This window comes from Rhincodon typus, chromosome 16 (genome assembly GCF_021869965.1).
Source record: "Rhincodon typus isolate 14 chromosome 16, sRhiTyp1.1, whole genome shotgun sequence".
NCBI lineage: Eukaryota > Metazoa > Chordata > Chondrichthyes > Orectolobiformes > Rhincodontidae > Rhincodon > Rhincodon typus.
In genome coordinates, this window is record NC_063347.1 from 14,521,418 (window position 1) to 14,534,246 (window position 12,829).

The 12,829-nt window shown below is 39.4% G+C and overlaps 1 protein-coding gene across 1 annotated transcript in view; it reads right to left on the reverse strand.

Annotated features, from left to right (window-relative positions):
• Nucleotides 1–12,829, reverse strand: part of LOC109927445 (copine-9-like) — a 369,357-nt gene that overhangs the window by 202,793 nt on the left and 153,735 nt on the right. Inside the window, exon 7 of the mRNA XM_048606481.1 lies at nucleotides 2,590–2,666. Coding sequence (XP_048462438.1) covers nucleotides 2,590–2,666 — 77 coding nt within the window. The remainder of the gene's footprint in view (nucleotides 1–2,589; nucleotides 2,667–12,829) is intronic.

Sequence of the window (12,829 nt, forward strand, 5' to 3'; positions counted from 1 at the left end):
GGTGCAGCTTGAGGTGGGAGGAGGGGATAGGTGGGAGGAAGAACAGGTTAGGGAGGCAGGGACGAGCTGGACTGGTTTTGGGATGAGGTAGGGGGAGGGGAGATTTTGAAACTTGTGAAATCCACATTGATACCATTGGGCTGCAGGGTTCCCAAGCGGAATATGAGTTGCTGTTCCTGCAACCTTCGGGTGGCATCGTTGTGGCACTGCAGGAGGCCCAGGATGGACATGTCGTCTGAGGAATGGGAGGGGGAGTTGAAATGGTTCGCGACTGGGAGGTGCAGTTGTTTATTGCGAACCGAGCGTAGGTGTTCTGCAAAGCGGTCCCCGAGCCTCCGCTTGGTTTCCCCGATGTTTCAGTTTTAGTTCTCGGGGAGTGTGGGTTGGGTGTCAACCTCTGCTTTAAAACAATATCGTGTAAGATTAACTTCGTAGATGGTCTGATCAAATTTGAATACAGTTGTTTTCTAAAAAAAGAAATTCTCCACTAATGACGTCACTCCAGATCTTTAAGGTGACTGGATATTTTTTCCATTGAATTATGCCCCATTATTATATTGAGTTGATGGAAGAAGAGGTTGCCTTGTGGTGAAAGGCAGAGTAAGTTGGAACTTCCCTGGAGTTTTAAAGAATGACAGGTAATGTCCATTAAATACACAAGATTGAGCAGACAAAGAGGCATTGTTTCCCATGGTCAGCGAATCTGGGACTGTCTGGCTGAAGAAATTCCTCCTTATCTCATTTTTCAAGAGTTGTCCCTTCATTCTGAGGCTGTGCCCTCAACTTCTGGTCTGTCCTAATCGTGGAAACATCTTTCCCACCTCCACTCTATCCAGGCCTCTCAGTATTCCGTCAGTTTCAATGACATCCTACCTCATCCTGAGAGGCGCAGGATCAAGTCCCACCTGCTCCAGAGGTATGTAACAACATCTTTGAAAAGGCTGCTGAGAAAAATAGGTTAAATAATAAAAGAAAAACACAGTTCAGTGATGCTATTACATAGCTTTGGAAGAGACGGGACCTGAATCCTGGTCTCCAGGATCAGAGGTAGGGATGCTGCAACAAGAGTCCTCCACATAGTATTTAATATTTTATTTCACCTATTTTTCCAATCAACCTGTTCAGAGATGTTGTTACACACCTCTGGAGCAGGCAGGACTTAAACCCGGGCCTCCTGGTCCAGGGGTAGGGACACTATCACCGGACCACAAGAACCAGCTGTTGTTCCTATTATTTAAGCGGCTATTAAGTCTTATATGAAGTGTGAAACCATAATTATTGGAGGTAATTTCATCCTGACCAGGTTTCAAGCATCAATGTTAATGGAAAATTGACGAATCATAGCTCCCAACTGAAAAAGTGTGAGATTTCACAAGGAAGGTTAATAAACTTGAAAAATAAGGAGCTTAGATTTCTAAAATTCACAATGAGAACATGCAGTTATTTTACTCAACCTGTTCAGAAATGTTAGTGACAAAGGTCTGGGATAGCAGGATTTGAAACGCAGACATTCTAACTCAGAAGAGTAGGAACACTACCCCTGTGCCAGAAGAATCTGAACCCTGATAGTTATTTTCTAATCAATTCATTTGGATAAATTATTACCACACCTCTAATACAGATGGGACTTGAACGAGGGCGTCCTGGTCTAGGGGTGAGGACACACCCCTATAGCAACAAGGGATAGTGGACTATAATTTAATTGTCTCTCAGCTCACAGAAGGCAGGTATCAGATCAATTTGTTTCAAGAACCTATCCAGCTAAATGGATAACTCAAATACATTTTAAAACTGCTATGTTTTGCAAGCTCGGAAACCATTGTGAGTTCAGCTGAATCGGAAATAAAAGAATGGTGATATTTTTCCGTACATCTGAAATAATCTCATCCCAATCAGCTGCTCTTTCAGTTGATAGAGGTTTATGAATTGATGCATTTGCTTTCAAACCTACAAAAGGCATCAAGGATGCAAAAACATTCAGATGACTGTTAATGTTTGAAAAAATGCCTTTCCAATAGTAAAAACTGCATCCGGTTGAAAATGAGCTTGCATACATTTAAATAGCTTCACAATGAAGATTAATCCAGGCCCATAATTACAGGAATCTGCTCCAAAAATGATGAACGTCCCACTTTCTTTTGACAATGCATGAGTTTCTGCCTTCCTGTTCTCCTATCTCTGACTTTTCTTTTTTTGACTGTTTTCATCTTTAAGTGGGGTCAGCTAGAAAAGATGTACGAGCAAGATCTACCACATGTAGAATTATGGAGGATATGATGCCATTTGACCTATCGTGCCTGTTCCAACTGTTTGAACAAGATATCCAAATACACCCACTCCTGTGCCCTTTCCTCCAAACAGTGCAAGATTTTCCTTTCAAAATATGTATGCAATAGTTATTATTGAATCTTCTGCCATTACTCTTTCAAATCGACAATTTTCAGATCACAATCGGTTGCTGTGTAAAGAAAATGCTTCAAACTATATCTTTTGCTTAGTTACTTTGCAGAATTCTGGACTAAGCATTGAGTTCAACAGTTCTAGGTAATAATTTTCCAGACTGAATAGTCATTTCACACTGATACTCACGTCAATGGTTTCTCAATACGACTGCCTGGAGATCCAATAATTTCTCCCAGTGTAACGAAAATCTGACCAAGGAAATCCTGAAAATAAAATTCACAACGACATGTTCTTTAATTAATGTTCAGATTAAGATTAGGTATATTGGTGTCTTGCACCAAGTAAATGACATCAGTAAATTCTAAAACCATTCTAACAATATCAATTGCATCATGTTGTGACAAATTGTGGCATTACAATTTATAATCATGCAAAACAGAAAATGTTCTGGAATACGATCAGATTTATTTCAGTACAAAGCTATTGCACAATTCTGTACAATTGAAGGGTGCTGAATATTATCTGGCACCTTACACTATAGTACTGTTCAGTATCAGGTGTACTGTACAGCAATGCTAAGTTGTACCACATAATAACTTGTATCAATGTTTATAATTTGTTAGTACTCATAACCAGAATAACTTCCACTGATATACAGTGCAACAGATTAAAATCTTGCTCCACGGATATAGAGTTAGGTTTCAGTTTCATTCATAATACATTCCTGAAGTGAGAAGTCAGAGTGAAGGAAAACATTACTACTGCCCACATCATTCTCCAACTCTGAAAGCTAATTGATGCAGTGACACTGGTTAGAAGTTTGACAACCCTAAACCAGAAAATGCATGAGCTGGGAAAGGAATCTTTAAAGAGGACAGACCAATAATACTGAAGAGATTGGATTTTATAAATCCACATTGCACTCAGATGCTGGCAGCAACTATTGGTAAAATCAACTGCAAATTGCCAGCTAATAAATCCAAGAACAGAATCATTGAATGGTTAGAGGGGAAAAGAAACCAATTTGGCCTGTTATAGTCTACAAGAGGAACTCAGCTAGTCCCACTGCATTGCCTTTTTCCCATAGCCTTGCAATTTTTTTTCTTTTTTTTCTTTTCAGGTAACTAGCCAAATCCATTTTCAAAACCCTGAGTGAATGTTTAATCCATTACACTCACAGGAAAAGCACTTTGAATCCCAAATACTCCCTGTTCCAGTTCTTTAACCAATCATAAGAGTATCCTTTGGGTCCCCTAGGGGAGCAATGTCTCCCAAACTACTCTGTCCAGACTGCTCATAATGAACATCTCTATCATATCTCCTTAAAACCTTGTCATCTAAGGTGAGGAGCCCCAGCTCCACCAATTTATTCATGTAACTGAAGTCTCTCATCCTTTGAAACATTCTTGTACATTTTTTTTCTGCATTCCAATGCCTTCAATTCCTTCTTTAATGTGTTACCAACAATTGGAAACAATATTCCAACTGAAGCTAAGCCAGCTTTATAAAAGTTCATTATAACCTCAGTGTTTTAATATCCTCTGTATGTAATGCTCAGGGGGTGGGGGGTGGGGTGGTGTTTGTATGCCTTATTCATACTGTCTCTGCCCTGCCACTTTCAAAGGATTGTACACACATATACATAGGTCCTCTGCTCCTGCAACACACATTAGAATTCTTTATTTTATTTTCTATTACTTTTCCTTGATCTTCCAAACAAAATATATCACTTTACACTTTTCTGCATTAAATATCTTCAACAAGTCCACCCATTCCACTTGCCTGTCTGTGTCACCTTGAAGTCTATCACTGTCCTCCCAACAGTTTGTAATATTTCCAAGATACAGCACCTGCAAATTTTGAAATGGTATCCTGCACACCAATGTCTAGGACATTAATGTAGATCAAGAAAAGCACTGATTATCCTACTAAGCCTGGAAAACCTTACTGTATGTGTATTCGACCCTAACAAAAACTGTTCACCACCACTCTTTGTTTCCTGTATCTCAGCCTACTTGGTATGCATGCTGCCTCCATCAGTTTTCTTGCTTGAGTTTCAACATTGCTGACAAACTTGTCACATGGTACCTTATAATTTGCCTTTTGGCAGTCCATTTAAAGCACATCAACCTTTTCTGTTTCCACATGGAAAAACTCCAATTCATACTGCAGCAATAATCGTTGCAGCAATAAAGATTCAAAAGCAAATTTATTCAATGAAACACACAAGGCTACTAAATGGAACATGGGAGAAGGAAATCAAAATCCCAACAATGATGATCCAAATCCAGAAAATAATCATATACTTATTAACAATCAGCAAAGCACCAAAATTCATCTCCATTGATCTTTCCACCAGAAAAATTCAAGCTATCGCATCTATTTGATAAATCAGCAAATTGGCAAATGTGAACAGCACCATTCCTAAGTTTTTACTTTCAGGACTGGACAACAAATCAGACGCAGAACAGGTTAGCATACCTCTCTACTATATGGGTAGAACATCTGATCATGTATTACATACAAAAAAGATGGATAAGAAACAAATTATATTCAATAACCTCAATAGCTTTTGATCTATATTTCAATTCAAGAGCAAACACGACACTATTATGCAAAATGTTATGGTAATAGTGGCGGAACAGCTTGATGGTTAGCATGAACCTAATTGTGGAGATTTAATATTCTAAACGTTTCAGTCGATGCTGAAATAGTAATGATTTGTTTAGTTAGTTACAACAGAGTAGACAGATAAAACATTTATTAATGATGGCATTCTGGGAACATCTGGGACATTCTCACTACAGATGGTGTTGATTAATTATGGAAAATCCAGATCTGAAAGGAAACACTGATAGTGACATTAAAGGTCACGGTACCATCAAGGATATAAAGAACAACAAGGTACTGTTGTGGCACAGTCATATCCCTACCTCTGAACTAGGAGGCCTGAGTTCAAGTACTACTTGCTTCAGAGGTGTGTAATAACATCTCTGAACAGGTTTCTCTTCTTATACTACTTACCTCTGACATTCCCTAGTTGCAGATAAAAGGTAACATACAGAGCCTGTTCCCACGTGTCTACTCAGAAACTTCCAGTTGGGAGGCTTGAAAGCATGAATAAAAAAGTCACAGCTATTTTTATTATCATACATTCATGGAATGTGCTGGTTGGCCAGCATCTATGCCCATCCCTAATTGCGCTGCAGAAGGCAACAGTGAGTCTAAATAAGGAATAGGAATATGCACAGGCTTGGTGGGCCGAAGGACCTGTTCCTGCCCTGTATTGTTCTTCATTCTTTGCTCTGAAACAATGTATACAGCAGTGCTTTTCAGCAGCTGAAAGAAAACACACTGTGCTTGGTGGTCGGAGGGCTTCTCACTTGAAATAGGATCAATTATGATGCTGAGCTCTTGTGTATTTTAATACTGAACATCAGATTATTCCATGGCTTTTTGTTCCTTCTTTTACAGGGTACTGCTGGCTAGGCCACCATTCTTTTGCCCATTCCGAATTGCCTTTGAGTAGTTGATGATGAGAAGCTTCTTGAATCTTTGTAGTGCATATGGTGTTGATATATCAAAATTCTTATTAGGGAGAGAGTTGTAGAATTTGGACCCAACAGCTGTAGAAGGACAGTGATATAGATCCAAGTCAGAATTATGCTTGCCTTGGAGGGGAACTTGTAGGTTGTATTATTCCCATGCATCTGCTGTCCTTGTCCTTGCAGCTGGTAGAGGTGATGGGTTTAGAAGGTGCTGTCAAAGGAATCTTAGTGAGTTGTTGCAGTGCATCTTGTAGGTGGTACACACTACTGCTATTGTGCATGTTAGTGGTGAGAGTGAAAGCTTAAGGTATTGAATAGGATGCCAATCAAATGGACTGATTTTCCCTGGATGCTCTTGAGCTTCTTGAGTTTTGTTGGGCCTATAAACATCCAGGCAATTGCAGAGCATTCCATTTCATCGTGACTCAAGCATTGTTCACAGGGAACAGTGTTTATGGAGTCAGGAGGTGATTTATTCAATGCAGAATTCCTCATCTCTGACCTGCTCTCGTAGTCACAGTATTCATATGGCTCGGCCAGTTACATTCTGTTCAATGGTAACCACTACCATGCTATTGATAGGGGATTAAGTAACGGTAATGACTTTGAATCTCAAGGGGTTACGGTTAGGTCATAGCTTTTTGGAGATTGTAATTTCCTGGTATATGTGTGGTTCAAATGCTACTTACCCAAACTTAAAAGTTGTTGAAGTCCATTCGAACTTACAAAATAGAACAAGAAATAGGCCTTCTGGCCCCTTAAGCCTGCTTGGCCAATCTGTGTTTCGAAATCCACATGTTTTTTAGAAATATTTAATAACCTCACCCACACTACCTTCTGAAGCAGGGTCCCAAAGTCACACAATCTTCTGAGAAATAAATTCTCTTCATCACTGTCCTAATGGGGCAACCCGCGTTTTAATACTTTGTTCTGGACTGACCCACAAGCGGAAACATTCTTTCAACATCCACCTTGTCAAGACTATTCGGGATCTTATAGACATCAATCAATCACTCCTTAATCTTTGAAACTTCAATGCAAACAAGCACACCCTATCTAACCTATCCTCATGAGATAACCTGCTTATTCCAGGAAATCAGTCTAGCAAGCCTCCTCTGAACCACTTCCAATGCATTTACATCCTTTCTTAAATGCAGAGACCAAAGCTGCACACTATATTTGTGATATGATCTAACCAATGCCCTGTATGACTAAAGTGTAACATCCTCACTTTTATGTCCAATACCTCTCATAATAAAGGATAACATCCCATTAGCTTTCCTGATTACTTGCTGTACCTGTGTTTTGACTTTTTGTAACTCACGCGCCAGAACACCTAGATTGCTCTGCTTCTTGGAATTCTACAGTCACTCTCTGTTTAGATATACCCTGCATTTTTATTTTTCCTGTCAAAGTGAAAAACTTCATGTTTTTTCCACATTAAATTTCTGGCTGCTTTTTTGACCAGTTGCTCTATCTGTTTACATCCATCAGTAACTTACATCTTCTTCACCATGTACTCTCCAATCTATTTTAGCTTCATCTGCAAATGCGGTTACCTTGGCTTTATTCCACTGACTTAGTTTATTGATATAATTGTAAAAAAATTGAAACCCCAACACAAACCCCTGTGGGACTCCACTTGTCACGTCCTGTAAATCTGACAAAGATCCGTCTATCCGTCTACTCTCTGTCTTTTTCTTAGCCAGTCAATCTCCTATCCATGCTAATACCCACTAGTCACCCACCACAAAATGAGCTTTTATTTTTGAAATAACCTTTGATCTGGCATCTTATCAAATGTCTTCTGGACAAAAAAATATGTCTACAGGCTCCCTTTTATCCATAGCATGTCCTACTTCTTCAAAGAACTCCAAGAAATTGGTTAAACATCATTTCCCTTTGATGAAACCATGCTGATTCTTCCGGATTACTTTGAGTTTTTCAACGTGCACACTAACAATCCCTTTAATGACTGATTCTAACACCTTCACCAAAACAGAAGGCAAGCTAACTGGCCTATAGTTTTCTGTTTTCTGCCTTCCTCCTTTCTTGAATACAATGGTTATATTTTGATGAGTGTAGGGCAGTGGATGTTGTCTACATGATTTTATTAAACAATTTGACAAGATCCCTCATGGTAGGCTGGGCCAGAAGATTAAGTCACATGGGATCCATGGCTGGTTGGCAAATTGGATACAAAATTGGTTCGGTCATAGATGACATAGGATAGTTATGGAGGGGTGTTTTTCAGTCTGGAGGTTTGTGACCAGTGGTGTTTCACAAGGATCAGTGCTCGGACCTCTGTAGTTTGTAAAATATATAAATGATTTGGATGAAAATGTAGGTGGTCTGATTAGTAAGTTTGCAGATGACACGGAAATTGGTGGAGTTATGGACAGTGAGTAAGGTTGGCACGGTGGCTCAGTGGTTAGCACTGCTGCCTTATAGCGCCAGGGACCAAGGTTCAATTCCACCCTCGGGCAACTGTCTGTGTGGAGTTTGTATGTTCTCCCTGTGTCTGCGTGGGTTTCTGCTGGCTGCTCCAGTTTCCTCCCACAGTCCAAAGATGTGCAAGTTAGATGGATTGGCCATGTTATATTGCCCATAGTGTTCAGAGATGTGTAGGTTAAGTGTGTTAGCCAAGGGAAATGTAGGGTTACTGGGAAAGGGTAGGGGGATGGATCTGGGTAGGATGTTCTTTGGAAGTTCGGTGTGGACTTGTTGGGGATTCTATAAGGGTTGCCAAAGGATATAGTAGAATGTTGAAAAGTTGGGTGGAAAAATGGCAGATGGAGTTCAATCAGGACAAATGTGAGGTTTTGGAAGGTCAAATGCAAAAGGAAAGTATACAGTAAATGGCAGGACCCTTAGGAGCATTGACATACAAAGGGATCGTGGGGTCCAAGTCTATATCGCCTGGAAGTGGCAACAGAAGTGGATAAGGTGGTTAAAAAAAGCATATGGCATGCTTGCCTTCATCGGTCAGGGCAGTGAGTGTAAAAGTTGGCAAGTCATGTTGAAGCTGCGTAAGACTTTAGTTAGGTCATGTTTTAGAGTATAGTGTGCTGTTTTGCTTGCCACATTATCATAAGGATGTGGACGCTTTGGAGAGAGTGCAGAGGAGGTTTATGAGGATGTTGCCTGGATTGGAGTGTATTAGCTATAAGAAGAGGTTGGACATACTTGGATTGCTTTCGGTAGGACGTCGGAGGCTGAGAGACAACTTGATTGAAGTATATAAAATTATGAGAGGCATGGATATGGTGGAGTCTTTTTCCCAGAGTGTAAATGTCAAATACTGGGGATACAGGTTTAATGAGACGGAGAAAGTTTAAAGGAGATGTGAGAGGAAAGTTTTTTACACGAAGGGTGTGCCTGGAACACACTGCCAGGAGAGGTAGTAGAAGCAGATATGTCAGCAAAGTTTAAGTGGCATTTAGGCAGACACATGAGCAGGCAGGAAATAGAGGGATATGGACCATTTACAGGCAAATGCGATTAGTTTAGAATGGCATTACGGACAGCACAGACATGGTGGGCCGAACGGTCTGTTGCTATTCTACGTTCTATGTACTGAGATAAATGACAATCTGCTTTTAATTTTCTTTGTTTAGGGAAGCCTATTTGCCTGACACTAGAAAGTACTGTTCTCTCTGGACAAGTACCATTGAATTTTCAACACACACATAAACCAGTCAAACACTCTTGAACTAATTAACGTCTCATCTAAAAGACAGAGACTTTCTTCTGCGAATTGTTGGCAATGCCGAGACTATTTGCTCAAAATGTGCTTGAATCCACAACGTTTTGACTCAGCAATGAAACTACTTCTCACTCAGCCTAGTTCGGAATTCTAAAGATATGTGATATCAAACTTCATATAACAAGCATCACACATTTGACCTCAGGAAACCTCCTCAAGTGCTCAAGCAACATCCACATCCAGAAAGGATTGTCTGTTCTTTTCCCAGGAACTTAGAAAAATTACAACCATGAGGGAAATGATCCTAAGTCAATTGATTATGCTGTCGGCTCCAGATGGACTTCATCCTTGATGGAGGTTATTAATGAGGTCGTGAATGTATTGAGATTAATTTTCCAAAATCCCTAGATTCAGGAAAAGTTCTGTTGTACTGAACATCAATCAATACATCAAATCAATAGATCTTGTGGGATCTCATTTTGCAAAATTATTGCTGTGCTTGTCTACATACTTTGAAGGAAACCACTTCAAAATAACTCATTAAACAGTTTGAGGTGCTTGAGAGATGTGATGAGATACTTAAAAACATACATGTTTAGAAACCAATAAATATCAACAATCTGGTAGAATTCACACTCATATGGTCTGTTTCCTACCTTATTTTCCTAACCTGAATGCAAGCTTTTGATTGCTAGACATGGCTGAATACTCTGTTATCCTTTGATATTTGATCCATTCTTATGAAACCTGGACAGTATGAGTTGACAAATCTGTACAACCACAGACATCACACCAGTTTGATCCTGTACCCATCATTCACATACACCTTTGTGATGTGGTGGAGGTGGCCAGTGCCAATATGAATATAATCTCCAACTGATTTTCTGAATATTGGGTACAATTGTAGAATTACCTTTCATCAAGCCAGCTGAAATTAGTATGGACTACAGTTAAAAGGGAGGAAATGTTATGTCATTGAGATTTTTTTCAACAGATTGGGAAAATATTTTAATGCAGTCCATTTTCTATGCAGGAGCAGGAGGTCTGATTCACGCATATTTCCCAATACCTGCAATGAGCACTTTGATTACACTCTTTAGTTCTCCAATAACCATCTGCAGCAGGAGAGCTCTCAAACACAGATGTCAAAAACAAGCTGTACCTGCATTAAGTAAAAAACAGATAAAAGCTAAGCTCCGGGAGATTGTTGTTCTGAAAAGCTTTCAACCCAAAGATTTCTGTGATGCTATTTAGAGAAAATGTTTACCTGCATTGATCTAGTGCTGAGGAGACAGCTTGGAAAATTCAGAGACAGTCAAGGATAAAGTAACCCTGAACTCCCTTCCTTACTAAGAAACTCGCAATGAGATTTAGTTAGTGTTTATCAAATTTTACGAGACAAACGAACAAATTTGCATTTAAGTCTTTCAACATCTTCAGGATCTTCTAACAATTTTATAGCCAATGGATTACTGTGAAAAGTGTGATTACAGTTGTTAAGTATTCACATAAACCAACCGTTAGACACACTGGGCTACACTTTGCCATCCTGATGTTGGGAAAAACCGCATTTGATAGCCGCAAACTGAAGCAGGGAACCCATAAAAATCTAAATTTCCCAACCAATTCTTGGTGGATCACGACCTGTGCTCACTTATGTGATGGGCTCAGCCTTTTAATTATCTGCCTCTATTTTAAAATTCCCTGAGTTCTGATCTTCTGCAAGGTGTATGGCTTCCTAAAGCCAGTGTGAAACATACCATGTAAGTCAGTCATGATTCTTGGGGGGAAGCTTGTTATGGTGTTCGGAACCTTTTGATGGATAAATTTAAAAGGTCTTGTAAACTTCAAATTTCATGAATAGATGTTGGACGTTATGCTCAGCATGTTTTTAATGCAGTGATTGAACATAAGGGTCGTAAAAAAGTGGCCATTAAATTGCCCAGCATTGTGTAAGTGTTTAAGTATATTTTCCCAGGTAGATTAAGGGTTCTGGGGTTTTCAACAATGTTGAGAGTTATATATTAATACAGATAGTTTTACTATAACATGATAGTTGCATTCTTGTGCGACCTCACGCTATAGAAAATCACCATAGAAAATCACGTTACAGGAAAATCGTCATAGAAAATCACAATACCTGTACAGTAGAAAGTTTTTGTTACCCAAACAGCGTCCATTATTCATCAATTGCATTACAGCCAATTCGCATTAACAAAACAAGCATTATGGCAGAAATACCTGTATGGCATTTGGTCCATGTGTTTTGAATTTTACTTTGGTTCAAATTCCACACATCTATGGAGCTTTTGAAAAAAACAAGTGACCAAAAGGCTAGCTATCTATTCAATCAATTGCAAAATGTTTTAATGTTTTAAATACTACAGGCTTTGTTTATTCAGCTATGCAATCTCATTATGAATGCTTGTCTAAGTTCTAAAGCCTTCCAATGGATCCAGCTCTGCAGGGTTGTTTACATAGATACCAAGGGGACAGGGAATTTTTTTTGATAGTATTGTGACAATTAAAAGAATTATGTTTCTTTGGTCATTTTTGAATGGGTTTGTTGTTTATTTTGACATATTTATGAGCACTTTAGAACAGTATTTTTTTCAATGGATATGAATGACCTTGTACTTGATTGACAGTTTATGAGCTGTTAAGAGTAGGCTTTCTTCAAGTGGAGCTTGAATCCACTCTTGTTTATTTTGATAGTTTCCAAGACCAAAAATAAAGGTGCAGAAAATAGGTAATTCAGCCCATCAAGTCTACTCTGCCATTGGACCTTGGCTGATCTGTTTCTCAACCCCATTATCCTGATTTATCCCTATAGCCTTGATCTACTTATCAATTAAGAACCTATGTGCTGAATACACTTAATGACTTGGCCTCCACAGACTTTTACAGCAATGACTTCCACAGATTCCTCACCCTCTGGCTGAAGAAATTCCACCTCATCTCAGTTCTAAAGGGTCACCCCTTCACTCTGAGGCTGTGCCCTCAGGTCCTAGTCTCTCTTACTGGTGGAAACGTCTTCTCCATTCTATCTTGCCCTCTCAGTATTCTGTAAGTTTCAATGAGATACTCCTTATCCTTCTAAACTCTACTGAGTATAGACCCATAGTCCTCAACTGCTCCTCAAGTGATAAGGCCTTCATCTCCAGGATAATTC